This window comes from Dromiciops gliroides, chromosome 1 (genome assembly GCF_019393635.1).
Source record: "Dromiciops gliroides isolate mDroGli1 chromosome 1, mDroGli1.pri, whole genome shotgun sequence".
Classification (NCBI taxonomy): Eukaryota; Metazoa; Chordata; class Mammalia; order Microbiotheria; family Microbiotheriidae; genus Dromiciops; species Dromiciops gliroides.
Window position 1 is genome coordinate 442,869,960 of NC_057861.1, and position 16,892 is coordinate 442,886,851.

Sequence of the window (16,892 nt, forward strand, 5' to 3'; positions counted from 1 at the left end):
TCAAAGCTGTCCCAGGGACTTGATTGGACCAAGGAGGTAAGGCTCAAGCTGAGCCTGCCTTTATATAACTTCTTGGTGACTTCTAGTCATAGTGACCCGACCTCCTGGTTACCTAAAGGAATAACAGGGCCCACCTATGCGGTGTCCAGGCCCTTCAGACTTGTGAATGTCCCAAAGCACAGGAGGCATATCACTCAGCCCTGAACAGATGCATTTCCATGTGGAGACCAGGGGGCCAATCTACCCAATAAGCACTGTTGAGTACCCTTTGAATGCAATGGCTAAATGAGCTTTTTAAATGAGGAGTTTTTAAACTTTTGAAGGACTTAAGTGTCTCATTTCATTCCAACACTGAAACCAAACTAAAAGAGGACCAGTCACTCAGATTTAGCCAATATAGAACTTTAATTTATGTTGTTGTTGCTATAAATATATTGCTTACATGAATTTACTGGTGAATGTGACAAGTAGAGCCTCACAGTTTTTCCTGATCCTATTTGAAGATCAAACAGGAAAGTAAGATTTCTAATATCTCTTACTAAGTCTCACTAATAGAGAGCCAAGAGGGTACCTATAACATCTTCCAGAGATGATAGCTTTGTGGAGATACCATCTCAGAGATAGAAAAGGCCTACTTTGGCCATTGACTCCAACTCATAACCATAGCAAGAATGCCCTCTGTAACATCCCTAAAAAAGTGATCATCCAGCTTTCTCCTCAAAACCTCTAGCAGAAAGCAAAATAATGAAGAAAAAAGTGAGGAGTAGCAGTACCAGGTCTCAAACTATATTATGAAAATCTCAAAGATTATATCTATGAAGCAGTAATCACAGAAACTATTTGGTATTGGTTAATAAATGTTTGTTGACTTGTACTGGATTGGAGAACGAATGTCTAGGAAACACAATCCTGTCAGCCTCAGGGACAATAAGCATGACCTTGCAATCAAATTATGTCGACTATAAAATTATAGTCACTTCATTAGTATTGTCATAGTTACTCAGGGGAGAACACAGGAAATGTCTGGGACCATAGTCTTAAGGATACTATGGACCAGTGACTAATTACACAATACTTGGAATAGTAAAACTGTAAGTAATTAAGATCAACATATAGAATATTCAGAAAATCCATTCCTGAGCAAATGATTGATATTTATGGTTTCTACGAATAAGTTTCACAATGCAGCCTGTTCATTTTTCACCCATTTGCCCCTCTTTAACATTTCAAATATCATGTTCAAAAGTTAGGAAATCACAGAACCATAATAGCATCACTAGCCTTGTGGGATAAAGTCTGCCAACACTTTTAGTCCATTTCATGTTTCTCTGCTCGGTATGAACCAGTTAGTGAGATAATTATGTCAATTTGGTAACTACAGACCCAGTTTATTATCCCTCATGATGGGAGCTGAAGTGCTTCATCAGCTTTCTTTGATTTCTTGGCCTTCCACACAAGTCCAGCCAAATGTAATGTGAATATTAAAAAAAAAAAAAAAAAAGACCTAGATGATGGCCTGTGACAAACAGTGGAGTTTAGATTTGGCATCTGCTTTGTGATCACTTTGAACATCTGAATCCTTAAAAATTCATTTTTGCAACTGGATTTCAGAACCAGTATCCTTGTCATGGGCCATGTTTTTGCAGGTGATACAGTGGCATCATTAATCCCATATTTCATCCCACTTTTTGATTTTGGCCTCAACATAGAGCTCAAGTCACAAGTCCAGGCTTTCTTCTTTTGTTGAAGGTCATCCTTGGGAAATATTTGTTTCTTCTATATCATGAAATGCTACCCATTAGAAAAATGGATGGAATATAAACACTTTAAGGGCAGGAACTCTCACTTTTGTATTTCTATCTCCATTATTTAGTACAGTGTCTGTCACATAGTAAGCACTTGATAAATGCTTATTGATTGATTGAGTGAATATATGAATGAATACAAAAGGCCTAGGTGTTAAAATATGTATATATATACATATGTGTGTATATTTTTTACTTAGATGAAAAGGTCTATCTTTACAAAGTGAGCCAGTAAAAGCAAACACTGCTTGAAAAGATGTTAGTAGTTTAACTAATAGCTAGTTAAAAGGCAAGTCAATCATTCATCATAGCATTACAGAGAAACTTCCCCAGGATAAGCCATTTCTTTCCACAAATCTTGTCTTTGATCTGCACTATTCATAGTTAATTAGATGGTGGCAACATAATTCTGATTACAGGTTTCAAAATTTTCTATGCATAGTGAAAGCAAGTAAATACAACAAAGAAATCTCAGCAATTATGCTACTTAACATTAAGCCATCTTTTTGTGATGCTGACATGTTTCTGAGAAGGAACATTGCTTTCACTTTCTTTGAACAAGGTCTTATTAATAATAAATAATAACTCACAGCTTTAAGTTATACAAAGTGCTTTTCTTACAATAATGTGTGAGACAAAATTTCATGGTAGCTAGGTGCCATAGTGGATAGAACCCTGGGCCTGGAGTCAGGAAGACCTGGACTTATATACAGTCTCAGATCTTTAGCTGTGTGACCCTAGGCAAGTCATTTAACCTCTGGGTGCCACAGTTTCCTCAACTATAAAATGGGGCTTATAATAGCAACTACCTCCCAGGGTTGTTATGAGGAGTAGACAAGAAATATTTGTAAAGCTCTTAGTCCATTGCCTGCCTTGTAGTAGGTTACCGCAAAGTAGGTTCCTATAAATGCTAGATATAATTATTATTATAACTTATTATTATTAGGAAGCATCTGTTTTATGGGAACTGATATCCAGAGAAGTTAGGAGATTTTTTTCATTGTCACACAGCTAGTGTCTCAGCTAGTATTTGAATCTAGGCTCCTTAATGCTCCAGAACTGATTCTAATAGTGACAAGATCATGCCAATTCAGGCTTACAAATTCAATTTCAATTAGACAGAAATTACCTGCTGTTTGTAAAGCACTCTACGTGTGTTAGGGATACAAAAATAAAATAAAGCAGTTCCTGCCCATGAGTATCTTATATCCTGCTGAAGGAATGCAGCATTTATACTGGGGAGCTCACCTGAGCTGAGCCTTAAAGAAAGATAAGGATTCCAAAAAGCAGCATTGAGAAGGGAGTATTTATGATTTGAGCATGGTGGGGGGGGGGGTGCAGATTTTACAAAAATATAGAGGTAGAAGATAGAATGACAGTTTGGGGAATAACAATCAGGCTAATTTGTCAGGAACTCGGATCATGTGAAAGAGATTAATGTGAAATCAGTCTGGAGTGATAAATTGGAGCTGTGAGGGGCTTTAGATGCCAATCCGAGGTGTTTGTATTTTATCCTACAGGTGGTAAGGAGCTCCAGAGCTTCTTGGCATTGCAACTGACGTGTTCAGACAAGGCAGTTCCTTACTAGGGCATTAACATTCTTACTCATTCGTTCAACATTTATTTCTTGAGGACCGTTAATGCACTGTACTAGGCATTGTGCTAGATTAATCTTTTGATACCACCTATGGAAATCTACAAGTGAAAGTGATCGGATATTAGACAATTAGACAACCCTTAGAGAATTTCATATGATAGTAGGCACAGAGGCCCTGAATGAGTTGGAACTTGAACTGGGCCTTAAAGAAAGCATATAGTCATCCCTTCCACATCTCCACTTTCCCCATTGTGGTTTCAAGATATCACGGGTTGGCCTGAGAAATTAAATGGGAATTTGGGCGGAATTTTGTGGAAGCCGCAGACAATACATGAAGGCCAGCAGATGACATAGAAAAAATTTAGAAACTCAGAAGTGCATAAAATATATGTATAGCATTATATAATATCGACATAGTTTATCTTTTAATACCGTAATAATTCAGACTTCTTCCCTGGTGTGAAGAGAGAGCCAAAAAATTTTATGTGAATTTTCCATATTGTGGGGTCACCACACTCCCTCCTCTCCTCTCCTCACCCCCCTCCCCATGATGTGGAAGGGATAACTGTAGAGCTGACCATACTCAGCAAAGGATATAAAGCGTTTTAAGTGGATACATTTGCATAAAGTCTCCACATTCCCCTCCTAGCTGGACTTCTGAGTCTCCAGATATTGGGACCATGATTCAGCAACCTTCTAACCCAAGAATTTCCTTCAAGCTCATCTTACCCTGGACTATCCCTTAGCCATTCTGACCCCTTTCTCCCCTTTGTGAGGTCCTTCCTGGGCCTCCATTGTGGGTACCCATGTTGGCTCTACTCCATTCCTCCCCAAACTGTGCTTCTGACTCTCCAGACTTTGCCACCATCTCTCCACATGTGTACCTTCTTTCCTCTCCTTCCCCCTTTCCTTTTCTGTTCCCTTTAACCATTGTCTTCCTGTACAAATCAATCAATAGACATTTGTTAAGCACCTACTATGTGCCAGCCACTGTGCTGAGAACTGAGGAGACAAAAAGAAGCAAGACAGACACTGCCCTCCCCCCCCCCTGGAGGGCACAGACTATCTTTTTTTTTTTTTGTATTTGGATCCTCAGCATAGAACACTGCCTGGCACACAGGAAACAATTAATGCTTGTTGTCAGCCTTCCTGCCAAACACAGAATCCATGCTCATCCCCTTGAAGGACAATAATGGCACCATTCTGATTGAAGTAAAGTGTCTGGGCTAGAGAAGAGAGACAACTAAAGGTGAATCAGCAAAGAATGAAGAGTGGGGTCCTCAGCTAGTGAATTATCTTGAATGTCAGGATTAGGAGTTTTAACTTGAAGAAGTAGCCTTAAAAGAAATAAAAGCAAAACAGTAAAATTAGAGAATAGCCATTCAAACCCTGGTCTTGCTATTTACTTATAGCTTTGGTTCCATTATTTTGCCTGCCCAGGCCCCATATTTCCTTATTTGTAAAAGATCCTTTCCAGCTGTAAGTCCTGTAATCCTCTGACTTGATCCAATAAGAAGTGGAAGGCCGTTTTAAGATCTTTAGCAGGGCTATGACCCCACTGCCCATGATGTTTTAAGATTAATTTGCAAGATGTATGTGGAGTGGATTAGGGAGTGGGGACAGGGGAATTTCAGAAGCAAAGAAATGCCAAATAGGAGACTCTTCCATCTTCGCCCTCAGTTAATTACAGAAGACCCAAATAGTTTGATTTAATAAATCAACCAAAAGTATGGACTAAGTTTAAACAAGTCCTAAATCAATATTAGAGGAACAATGACCTTTGATCTTTGGGTAAAGATAAGGCACCACATAGGAAATATCTTAAGATTGACTGGAAGAACCAGACACATATCTGGGCTACATATAAAAACTACAAGCTAGATCACTCAGTCATTTTTGTGATGGCCAAGTTCAGCAGTGAACACCTAAAAGGGAATTAGGGAATCATCCTTTTAGGGTGAGTGTTGGGGAGGAGAGAATCTCCCTGTGCCTATGGTTCTGTCTCCCTAGCTGTCCTCCTCCTTTCCCTTCTGTTTGTCTCTGTCTCTCATCTATTTCTCTATGTCTCTCTCTTTCTTTGCTTCTCTCCTCTCAGTTTCTCTCCTCTCTTCTCTCTCCTCTTATCTCTTCTTTCTTCTTTCCTCTCCCTCTTTCTCACCTCTCCTCTCCTCTCCCCTCCCCTCCCCTCCTCTCCTCTTCTGTCTCTGTCTCTCTCTCTCTCTCATCCTCCCATTGACCAACTGATGACTTTGATGAATCTGAAGTTCCCATCATTGTCAGATAGCAGTGTTCTTGGAGTGTCAGTGGCTCATGGCATCACCTGACTCCACAGGTGAGAGACATTGTAAACAAACTAGACCCACAAAGACATGGCAGTTTCGGGGAGTTCTGATCCCTTGGGTAAGAGAAAAGTGTAGACTATGGATTCTACTCAGGCACCAATTGTTGGGGTCTAATAGAGAGTGATACCTAAGGAGAGCTTCATGAGGTCTCTATGAAGTAAGAAAAGGACTCTCAGAAAAAAGGCGCCGTGAGTTATCTCTTTGCCCTGAGAATCCTTAGACGTGTGCTGCCTCACTACAACTTTAATGCAAATTTAAGCTCAGAGACTATGGAGATGTAAGGGGAGAGTACACCAACAGTTTCGAGGGTTGGTTTTTGAAACAACTGTTACTGCTATACCTTCTCAGGACATACTTTTTGTAAAAGCAAATGAGGGGCGGCTAGGTGGCGCAGTGGATGGAGCACTGGCCCTGGAGTCAGGAGTACCTGAGTTCAAATCCGGCCTCAGACACTTAACACTTACTAGCTGTGTGACCCTGGGCAAGTCACTTAATCCCAACTGTCTCACTAAAAAAAAAATTAAATAAATAAAAGCAAATGGAGTTCAGATGTTTGATGGTTAAGGGAAAAGTATTGAATGAATGGAACCTGAGCAACAGTACTAGATAGACAAAGCCCTCAGAGTCACTCCTATAACCTAGAGATTGATTCTTTTGTGAAGGCAAACTAGGCTATATTTTGTCTCCATTCTTATCTCGCCTTCAGTTACTGAATGAGTATTGCCTCAGACAAAGTGAGACCTGAGAAAGACCTTAGCTTAAAAAGACCAAGGTCTCTTACTGCATGTGGAGCCATTGTCAGTCGTTCTGACCTATACCTTGCCACTGGACTTTGATGACTCTGGAGGAGAGACTGAGGTTGATGACTTTGCACAGCCTTGCCTCACTTAAATCCAATTCATTTACAAATCATCACCCTTCCCATGTCATAAGTCCTCTTAAGAACAAAAGACAAGAGCAACGACAATAACTTGGAACTGGAGAGAATAAATGTAAGCACCTGCACTTAACTCACTTGATTCTTACAACAGCTCTGTGAGATAGTTTGCTATTATTAACCTTATTTTACAATTAAGGAAACAGACAAACAGAGGTTATATGACTTTCCCAGGGTTACACAGCAAGGATCTGAGGCTGGATTTGAACTCAGGTCTTCCTGATGCATGACTCCAGGCCCAGGGATCTATGTACTATGCCGCCAGGAGCCTCTATGTAGTATACAGGGACCATAGCCACAACCTGTTAGGACAAGTACAAATTCATGAGGTAACCTGGAGGGAGATGCAGCTATATAGTGTAATACAGTTCTGATGAATTAGTGAATAAATGAATGAAAAAGTATCTAAGTGTTTTTTTGTTTGTTTGTTTCTGGTTTGTTTGTTTGTTTAAATAAGACAGCTTGGAAGAGAGAGTCCACAAGCCAGGAAGCCCTAGGTTCAAATCTTAGCTTCAATATATTCTGACAATGGGGCAGCTAGGTGGCGCAGTGGATAGAGCACTGGCCCTGGAGTCAGGAGTACCTGAGTTCAATCTGGCCTCAGACACTTAACACTTACTAGTTGTGTGACCCTGGGCAAGTCACTTAACCCTAATCGCCTCACCAATAAATAAATAAATAAACAAACAAACAAACAAATAAATAGATAAATAAATAAATAAATAATATGTGCTGACAGTGTGATCTCAAACAAATCCCTTTACCATCCAAGGGCTCTCCAGAGGTGTCCAATTCACAGCCTGTGGCCAGAACCTGATTAAAATGTAATTGGAAAACATTTAACAAAATAAAAATGCAACACAATATAATGTCGATTTGTGGTTTTCCAAATCAATGTGCAGTCCACGGTGTTTGACACCTCTGCTCTAGGCAATTCTCTAAGACCCAGAAGATGCAGAAAAGGTGCCAACCAGCATTGGCAGAGATGGTTTACTCACCCAGGAGTTTTCTTTATTGATGAAATCACAAGTTCAGTCCTTGTCCCTATCCCTAAGTGTTAACTCTGCTCAGAGCACTGTGCTGAGAACTACAGATGCAGATAGGAAAGTGAGCTGGGCCCTACTCCCAAGAAGCACACACTCTCACAGGGAAAGACAGAACAGATAATGACTAACTGGGAAATGTTTTACAGAATTGCACATGTATAACCTATATCTGATTGCTTACTTCCTCAGGGAGTGGGGAGGGGAGCAAGGGAAGGAAGGATAGAATTTGGAACTCAAAACTTAAAAAAAAGTTGAAAAATTGTTTTAACATGTAATTAGGGGGAAATATATATATACACATATACACAGGAGTATATATATACACATATATATAATATATATTATATTATATATATATATATATATATATGAAAGAAATCATTTCCCAAGACTATGATTAGATCCCCAAAGCTTTGTTTATAAACTCTATTGCATCTATTATAGTCACTCTATGGACCAGTTGCAAAGTCTATGAAATATTTATGTGTAATATGAATTAAGCAAAATTTCCTGAGGCCAGAGAATGAGGTGGGCAAGATGGGTGCAGGAGGAAAGGAAGAAGCAGTTCTAAGAGATTCCTCAGTAGCATCATCCTAATTTTATACATGAACTAACTCTGGGCTGTAAATTTTTCTTTCTTTAATGTAATGGAATCAGAGAGTAGCAAGGCTGTTGGTTTCAAACTTGCTTCTCATTTTCTTTTCCTGACTGGCCTCCGCTATTTCATTTCAACTGCTTTTATATAACTGTTTTATGTTGTCTCTCTTCCTTCTACCCCTCCTTAAACAAGGAGTTTCTTGAGAACAGGTACTGCTTTTTGCTTTTGTATCTATAATACTTAGCACAGTGCCTGGCACATAGTAGGTGCTTAATAAATACTAGTTGACTTGTTGTTCAATCCTTTCAGTCACGTCTGACTCTTCATGACCCCATTAAGGATTTTCTTGGCAAAGATACTAGAGTGGTTTGCCATTTCTTTCTCCAGCTTCTTTTGCAGATGAGGAAACTGAGGCAATCGGGCTTAAGTGACTTACCCAGGGTCACGCAACTAGTAAGTGTCTGGGGCCACATTTGAACTCAGGTCTTCCTGACTCAAGGCCCAGCATTCTATCCACTGTGCCACCTAAACTAGCCCTAAGCATTAGCCCTTGCAACAGGAATTCCTTTGCTTCAAGATTTTCATTCTGTAGATTATGTCTTTCATTTGGAAAATAAAATATGTGGAATAACTATGTTTTTTTAAAATTCATCTTAGAAAACCTATATAATTCTGTTTTGGTTTGGGTTTTTTTGTTGTTGTTGTTTTTGGTGGGCAATGAGGGTTAAGTGCCTTGCCCAGGGTCACACAGCTAGTAATTGTCAAGTGTCTGAGGCCGAATTTGAACTCAGGTACTCCTGAATCCAGGGCCCGTGCTTTATCCACTGTGCCACCTAGCTGCCCAAAAACCTATATAATTCTGAAGGTTGAGGGTAGCTGGTAGACCCTGCTTCAGGTTGTTGTCACTGGCTTGGAGCGTTTAGTCTTATTTATTTGGTAGTCACTTTAGGATCATAGATCTAGAGCTTAAAGGTACATCATAAGCCTAAGTCTCTTATTTTACTGAGGCCCAGGAAAGGTAAGTGATTTGCCCAGGTTCACACATGTCTTAATTGTCAGAGATGGAATTTGCATTCAGGTCACCTGACTCCAGAGCTAGAGCTCTTTGTTTATTAAATTGATCATGTTTGGGTGTAGAGGGAGAAGTTTTATGAAATATGAAAAGAACTTAGAATTCTACATCTAACTTTTTATTGAAATGATTGGATTCTTTCGGGGAGGGCTGGGCAGCAAAAAGAAAGCAACTTTAAAGTTATTATAGATTTTTAAAATGTTTTAAATGTCATGTTTTGCAAGTTGATGATAAAAAGTAATGCATGTAATTATATTTTTAGGTCTATGCTATATTATTGTGTCTCCTTCTTTTGTGATCTATATTTAGATATTTAATTATATAGTCCCCTAAGTATGTCTGTGTTGATTCTCTTCATTTTAACATTTAAACTCCTGGAGAATAGTGTTGGCTCTACTTACCTTACATTAATTCCTACTGTGATATTATATCAATGATTATGCCTGTGAGGGTGTATGGTTTACCATGGAGGGCAGGTCAAAGCAAGCATCAGGGGCCTAGTAGCAGCTGATAATTACATAAGGAGTCTGGGGTCCACAGACCCCAGGAGACCTTCAAAGTGACTTTTTGATTAACCTACTGAAAAACCCACAGAAGCCCTAGGCCCCCTTATTTACATCAATGAAGTCTTTTGGGAATTCTCCCTCATAAGTGTATGCAATAACAGCAGTAACCTGATTCCTGTTATCTCTGAAGTGGGAGACAAAGCTCAATCTTGGGGGTAGGTTAACACAAGTTCTTTCTAGGTGGAACTGAGCTGCCATTGTTACCACCTCCAATTAGTAGTAACAATAACAATTACCATTATCTTTTTATCTTTTCCTCTGATACTTCATCATGAATGGATGTAACTCTGGGTCCTTGAAGGGTATGCCAGAAGAGTAGAAACTCTGGTTGTTCTAACTAATCTGGAAAGACTGGAATACAGGCCCAGTGATGGGCTGTATTTCTGGTGTCACTGGAGTAGCCTGTATAAATTTGGAAAGGTTCATCACCAAGTTGACTTCAGAGTAATGGTTTTTTTTGTTATGTTTTTTGTTTTTGCCACAACAATTCTGTAAGATCATCTACTGGATTATAGAAGGGTGCAATCTATGTCAGTGGGATCTTAGATGTGATAGACCTTCTGATTAAGGGGTCACAGAAAGGCATCTCTTCCCTTTTCCTCATACCTTCCAATCTCAAATTCCATCCTGGGCCCTATGCTTTCCAAGGCAAAATTGGGATAAACAAGTGAAAAAATATGGTAAAAAAGTCTGTTTTCCTAGGGCTTGATGAATTTACATAGGCACAGACATCTCTCTGTTGCTGTAGGAATTGTAGTCATTTGAACTTGAATTTAAATCAAGATAGCAAATGAAGTGATATATTTCCCACAGTGAAATCTGGGGTAATGAAACCTTACCGTTGACTAGCATGAGCTTGGTTTTCCTTTGCGTTGATGCCTTATAATGGAATAGGGTGAACAGGGTGAAGGCAGAGCTAAAAAGGAGAATGACCTTTACATTGGAAATGATGAAACAAAAATAACTAACAGGGAGTTGATACCCGAGATAAATAAGGAGATAGTAAAAGAGAACCTTGCTGCCCTTGATGAATTCATCAGATGAACATCATCAGGTCCTGCAATACCTGACAGCTGAAGTTACTGAGTCTCTCTCAGTAATACTTGAAAGATGTTGGAAAATGGGAGCAGTACCACAAAAGGGAGAAGGACAAGTATTGTTCTAATTTTCAAAACAATGGAAGAGAACAGTATGTCAACTGTAGGTCAGTAAACTTGACTTGGTTTCCTATGAAAGTTCTAGAATGAGTCATTAAAGAGATGATTAACAAACCTATAGAAAAGGAATCAATTATCACAAAGAGCCAGCATGGCTTCATCAAGAGAAGTTATTGCCAAAGAAACATTATTTCCTTTTGTGACAAGATTGCTAAATTAAAGTAGTTGATAAGAATTTTGTGGCTACAGTTGGCCAAGATTTTGGCAAAGCTCTTCATAAAGTATGTCATATTATTCTTATGTAAAAGATGGAGATTTAGTTATGGATTTGATCAGGGGTCAGCAAACTATGTATGGTCCAAGAGACAAATCATCCTATATCTTGCTTTTTGTATAGTCAGAAAGTTAAGAATAGGGTTGGGTTTGGGATTGTTGGGTTGTTGGGGTTTTTTTACATTTTTAATACAATAAAATATTATTTTAAAATGTTTTTAAGGAAAATAATAAATGTTGGAAGGAAAATAATAAATGTTGGAGAAGCTGTGGGAAAATTGGAACACTAATCCATTGTTGGTGGAGCTGTGAACTGATCCAACCATTCTGGAGAGCAATTTGGAATTATGCCCAAAGGGCGATAAAGCTGTGCATACCCTTTGACCCAGCAATACCACTTTTGGGTCTTTTTCCCAAGAGATCATGGAAGGGGGAAAGGGACCCACATGTACAAAAATATTTATAGCTGCTCTTTATGTGGTGGCAAAGAATTGGAAGTTGAGGGGGTGCCCATCAATTGGGGAATGGCTGGACAAGTTGTGGTATATGAATACAATGGAATACTATTGTGCTATAAGAAACGATGAGCAGGAGGAGTTCAGAGAAACCTGGAGGGTCTTGCGTGGGCTGATGATGAGTGAGATGAGCAGAACTAGAAGAACATTGTACACAGTAACATCAACATTGAGTGTTGATCTACTGTGATGGACTATATTCTTCTCACCAATGCAATGGCACAGAAGAGTTCCAGGGAACTTGTGATGGAAGAGGATCTCCAAATCCAGGGGAAAAAAAAAAAAGAACTGCGGAGTATAGATGCTAAATGAACCATACTATTTCTTTTGTTTTTGATGCTGCTGTTTTTTTTCTATTTTGAGGTTTTCCATCATTGCTCTGATTTTTTTCTCTTATAACATGACTAATGCAGAAATAGGATTAATGTTATTATGTGTGCATATATATATATATATGTATATATATATATAAAACCTATATCAGATTACCTGCTGTCTAGGGGAGGGGGGAGGGAGGGGAGGGAGGGAGAAAAATCTGAAATTGTAAAGCATGTATAAACAAAGGTTGAGAACTATCTTTACATGTAATGGAAAAAAAAATAAAATACTTTATTAATTTTTTAAAATGTTTTTAAAAACCACATTTTTAACTTTCTGACTATACAAAAACAGGCCACAGGCCATATTTGCCCTGTGGGCCATAGTTTGCCAACCCCTGCATTAAACTATGATACAATCAGATGGATACAGAATTGAATGGATGGCCAGATTTAGGGAAGTTGTTAATTGCTTACTGTCACTGTGGCAGGAGGTCTCCAGTGAGTGGCCTACAGGGATCTCTGCTTGGCCTTATGCTGTGTGACATTGTCAGCTGTGACTTAGATAAAGGCATAGATGTTATCCTCATCAAATTTGCAGATGACACAAAACTCAAATGGATATCTAACAAGTAGATGATAGGATAAGGCTCCAAGGGGATTTTGACAGTCTAGAGCATTGAGCTGAATCTAATAATATGAAATTCAATAAGTGTAAATAAAAAGTTGAGCTTGGATACCAAAAATCAACCTCACAATTATAAAAAAGAGAAGACAAGGAGATAACTTTTTTTTTTCTAAAAATGAGATTTTTAGAGGCTCAATATAAATGGCAACCAAAAAATGTAGTGCAGTCATGGACTGCATGAAGAAGGAATTGGGAAGTGATGCTCCCACATTTCTCTGCCCTTGGCAGACTCCAACTGGAACACTATGTTCTGTTCTAGACACCATGGTTTAAGAAGGATGTTGATGGGGGGCAGCTAGGTGGCGAAGTGGATAAAGCACTGGCCCTGGATTCACGAGTTCTTGAGTTCAAATCCGGCCTCAGATACTTGACACTAACTAGCTGTGTGACCCTGGGCAAGTCACTTAACCCCCATTGCCCCACAAAAAAAAAAAAAAAGAAGGATGTTGATGAGCTGGAATGTACAGAGAAAGTCAACCAGGTCGACTGGAGCCCATGACATGAGGATTGGTGGGAGACATTGGTTGTGAATAACCCAAAGAAAAGACTCAGGGAGGCTAGATAGCACAGTTGGTAGAGAGCTGGGCCTGGAGTCCGGAAGACCCAAGTTCAAATTCAGACTCAGTCATTTACTAGCAGCATGACCCTGAGAAAGTCACTTAACCTCTGTTTGCCTCAATTTCCTCATTTGCAAAGTGGATATAACACCTATCTCCCAAAGTTGCTGTGAGAGATAATAAGTGTAAAGTACTTAGCAGCCATGACAGGCACATAGTAAGCATCAAACTATGATGCTAATGATGATAGTGATGGTGATGGTGATGATGTTGGGATGATTTGATACCTCTCTTCAAGTACTTGAATGGCTGTCCTATGGAAGAGGGATTAAGTTTATTCTGTTTGTCTCCTGTTAACCTGGAAATTAAGGAAACAATCAATATAGGAGAAATAAAGTCTTTAATTGGGGCAGAGGAACTATAGCTCATGGTATGGCAAAGCAAGATGCCTGGAATACCTAAAGATGGGAACCAATGACTGGGTTTTTATGAGGTAGCAGAACAAAGGAAACTATAGGGCTGTTCTTCAGTCACTTATAGAAACTACTTAACTACTTAATGTAAATGAACTTATAATAATAAGTATTATATAATATATTATATATAATATATAATAATTATAAAATAAAAGACTGCCCTTGAGTTAATAGTAGAAGCTACTTTACTCTCAAAAGAAACTACTTACTCTAATTGGATCCTTTTACATAATAACATAAAGTCCAGGGAGTGAGGTGGGGAATCATTCAAAGGGGATAGTTTGTTTGGGGGAGATCCATAAGTCAATCAAGAGTCTGGAATTGACAAGGAATAGTTAGCCCCAGGCAATTCATTGGCCTGGGAATGGAGAGTAGGTGGGGATCAGTCAGTTCTCAGTAAATTTGTAGTTATCACTCCTGAAGGCAGAACCAGGAGAAGTGGGTAGAAGCTGCACTTGGGCTTGTGGTCAGGAATAATGATTAGATGTTCCCCAAAGTAGAATGGGCTGCCCCAAAAGGTGGTGAGTTCTCCCTCCTGGGAGGTCTTCGAGCAGAGGCTGGATAGCTCATCTTCATGTCACAATGGCGAATCCTTTGGTGACCAAGGGGAAGGTGCCTTCCAGCTCTAAAATTCTGCTGACCTAAGGAAACACAAAGGTCACAGCTGTCTGCCATCCTAAGAAGAGAATGCTGTCAGTCCGAGATCATGTATCTATCATCCAATTGGAGAGACGAACACATTGTTGCATAATTAATGAAAAGTTTGAGACTTGCCACCATCTTGAGATGAAAATGAACACAGCACAACTGTGTCTGTCCCGACAGTAGGCATAAGTCTTCATGGAAGCTTTGCATGTTTAGCAGCCTTAGAGTAGAACCAAATTAAATTAAAAAAACAGAGGCTGGAATAAATAAATAACAATTCTGTGTTTCCTTCAGCTTGCTTTACACTTGGTATCTCATGGAGGAAAACGCTTTCCTCAAAACTCTTGCCCAAACCAACTGGAGTTTTCTTTTTGTTTTGTTTTCATTTGCAAACCCTCTGGATGCTAGTTTCCGTGGCTCTTAATTTGAAAAATAATTCTCTTTTTTCTTTTTTTTTCTTTAGACCTGAGCCTTCACAACTTCAATCATCAAGCAAGGAACCCATCTCATCTGAAAATATGTCCCTAGAAACCTTAAAAAACAGTAGTACAGAAGACCTTTTTGAAGATATGTGAATGTCTCCAAAAACATTTTAATGATATTTGACTATAGTCATTTTTCTTTTTTTTTTGTCTTAAACTTAAGGAGCAAAGTTCCAATTTGACAGTGGCTATTACACCTTATAATGTAATTACATATGCAGCATTGAAACAATTGTGCAGAATGGATTACACATGTATCAGATATGATTTCCTGACAGTAGCTCATTATTCAAAACTGTTCCCGCCCACACTCCTCTAATTACATCAGATCTCAAAGTTGTCTTTCCAAAGCCTGCATCTGTTTTATCCAGCACACATATGCTCTATATGCAGTCTGTCTAGCACACTGTGTAAGATGATTTAAGAAATAGGATCAAAAAACTAGCCTTAGCAATTTAATTTCTGACTTTTCCTCTCAAGTATTCCCAAGAATAAATATAGATGATTGTTTGTTTCCTTGTCTTCTAATTGAGGGAATAAAACATGAAAAATACCTATTCTTAGTGTGTGGTTACATGTCCAAAGCACCCAGTAATAAAATTTCAGTGTCTTTCAAAGAATACATTATTTAAAATATTTTACTCCTTTCCTATAGAGACAAGCTTAGAAAAAAGCACCTAAGGAGGGGAAGGTGGCACCTTTTATGTTTTTAAGTGGAAAGAGGCCAGTCTATCAGGGTTAGGTGGTAAAGGTCCTTAATACCTTTCTGGAATTCCCAAGGCCAAAAAAATCTGACATTTACAAGTGAAATGAGCTAAACTGTTAAAGCCCATTTCCTCAGAGAAGCTTGTTGAAAGAGTTCACCAAAGAATGTAGGTATTTGATGCAAAGAAATAAGTACTTCAGAAAGCTGAAGTATCTGTTTCGCTCTGCTCAATTATATATACAGTAAAAACTCCCTATGGAAGTGAGGTCAAGGAACAGAGATGACATCCGTGTGATTGACTTTGGGCGTGAGAATGGGAGAGGGACTCTATACATCATTCTGTACCCTGGGGGGGAGAACTGACCAAGCTGATGAGAGAGCATAGCATTTTTAAACAGAATTTTACTGTTTTGGTGTTTTGTTTTGGTTTTTTCCCCAAAGAGCTTACTTTGGGAGGAGGGGGGAAATAACACATAACCAGACATGACTGTAAAGTAACCGAAAAAATGGGAGCAGCTAGGTGACAGGGTTCGGGGTCTGGAAGACTCATCTTCATGAGTTCAAATCTGGCTTCAGATACTTCCTAGCTGTGCAACCCTGGGCATGTCACTTAACCCTGTTTGCCTTGGTTTCCTCATCTGTAAAATGAGATGGAAAAAAGAAACAGAAATCCACTCTAGTATCTTTGCCAAGAAAACTCCAAATGGCTTCAAAAGGAGTCAGACAGAACTGAAATGATTGAACAGTAATAAAGATTTCTATAGCGGTTTAAGGTTTGTGGAACACTTCATAAAAATCCTTTGATCCTCACAACAACCCTGGGAAGTAGGTACCATTTTGCAGATGAAGAAACTGAGGCAGAGATTAAGTGACTTTTTCAGGGTCTCCAAGCTAGTAAGTGCCAGAGGCTACATTCACATTCAAGTCAAGTCTTCCTTACTCCAAGTCTAGAACACTATCAACTGTGCCACCAACTGATTTGCTATCAAGAGTTACATATGCCTACAAGCGATGTAACCCTCATCATATTAATTAACCTCTGTGAGTTTCAGGTTTCTTATCTTTAAAATAAGAATAATGGTATTTGTGCTCTTTACCTGGAAAGTGTCCTTT

At 39.0% G+C, this 16,892-nt stretch overlaps 1 protein-coding gene across 3 annotated transcripts in view; it reads left to right on the forward strand.

Moving 5' to 3' along the window:
* XRCC4 (X-ray repair cross complementing 4) overlaps positions 1-15,605 on the forward strand; it is a 364,483-nt gene extending 348,878 nt beyond the window's left edge. For all 3 annotated transcript variants that reach the window (XM_043976414.1, XM_043976413.1, XM_043976415.1), the window contains one exon: positions 15,055-15,605. In XM_043976414.1, coding sequence (XP_043832349.1) covers positions 15,055-15,166 — 112 coding nt within the window. In that variant the 3' untranslated portion in view covers positions 15,167-15,605. The remainder of the gene's footprint in view (positions 1-15,054) is intronic.
* The last annotated feature ends 1,287 nt before the right edge of the window (positions 15,606-16,892 follow it).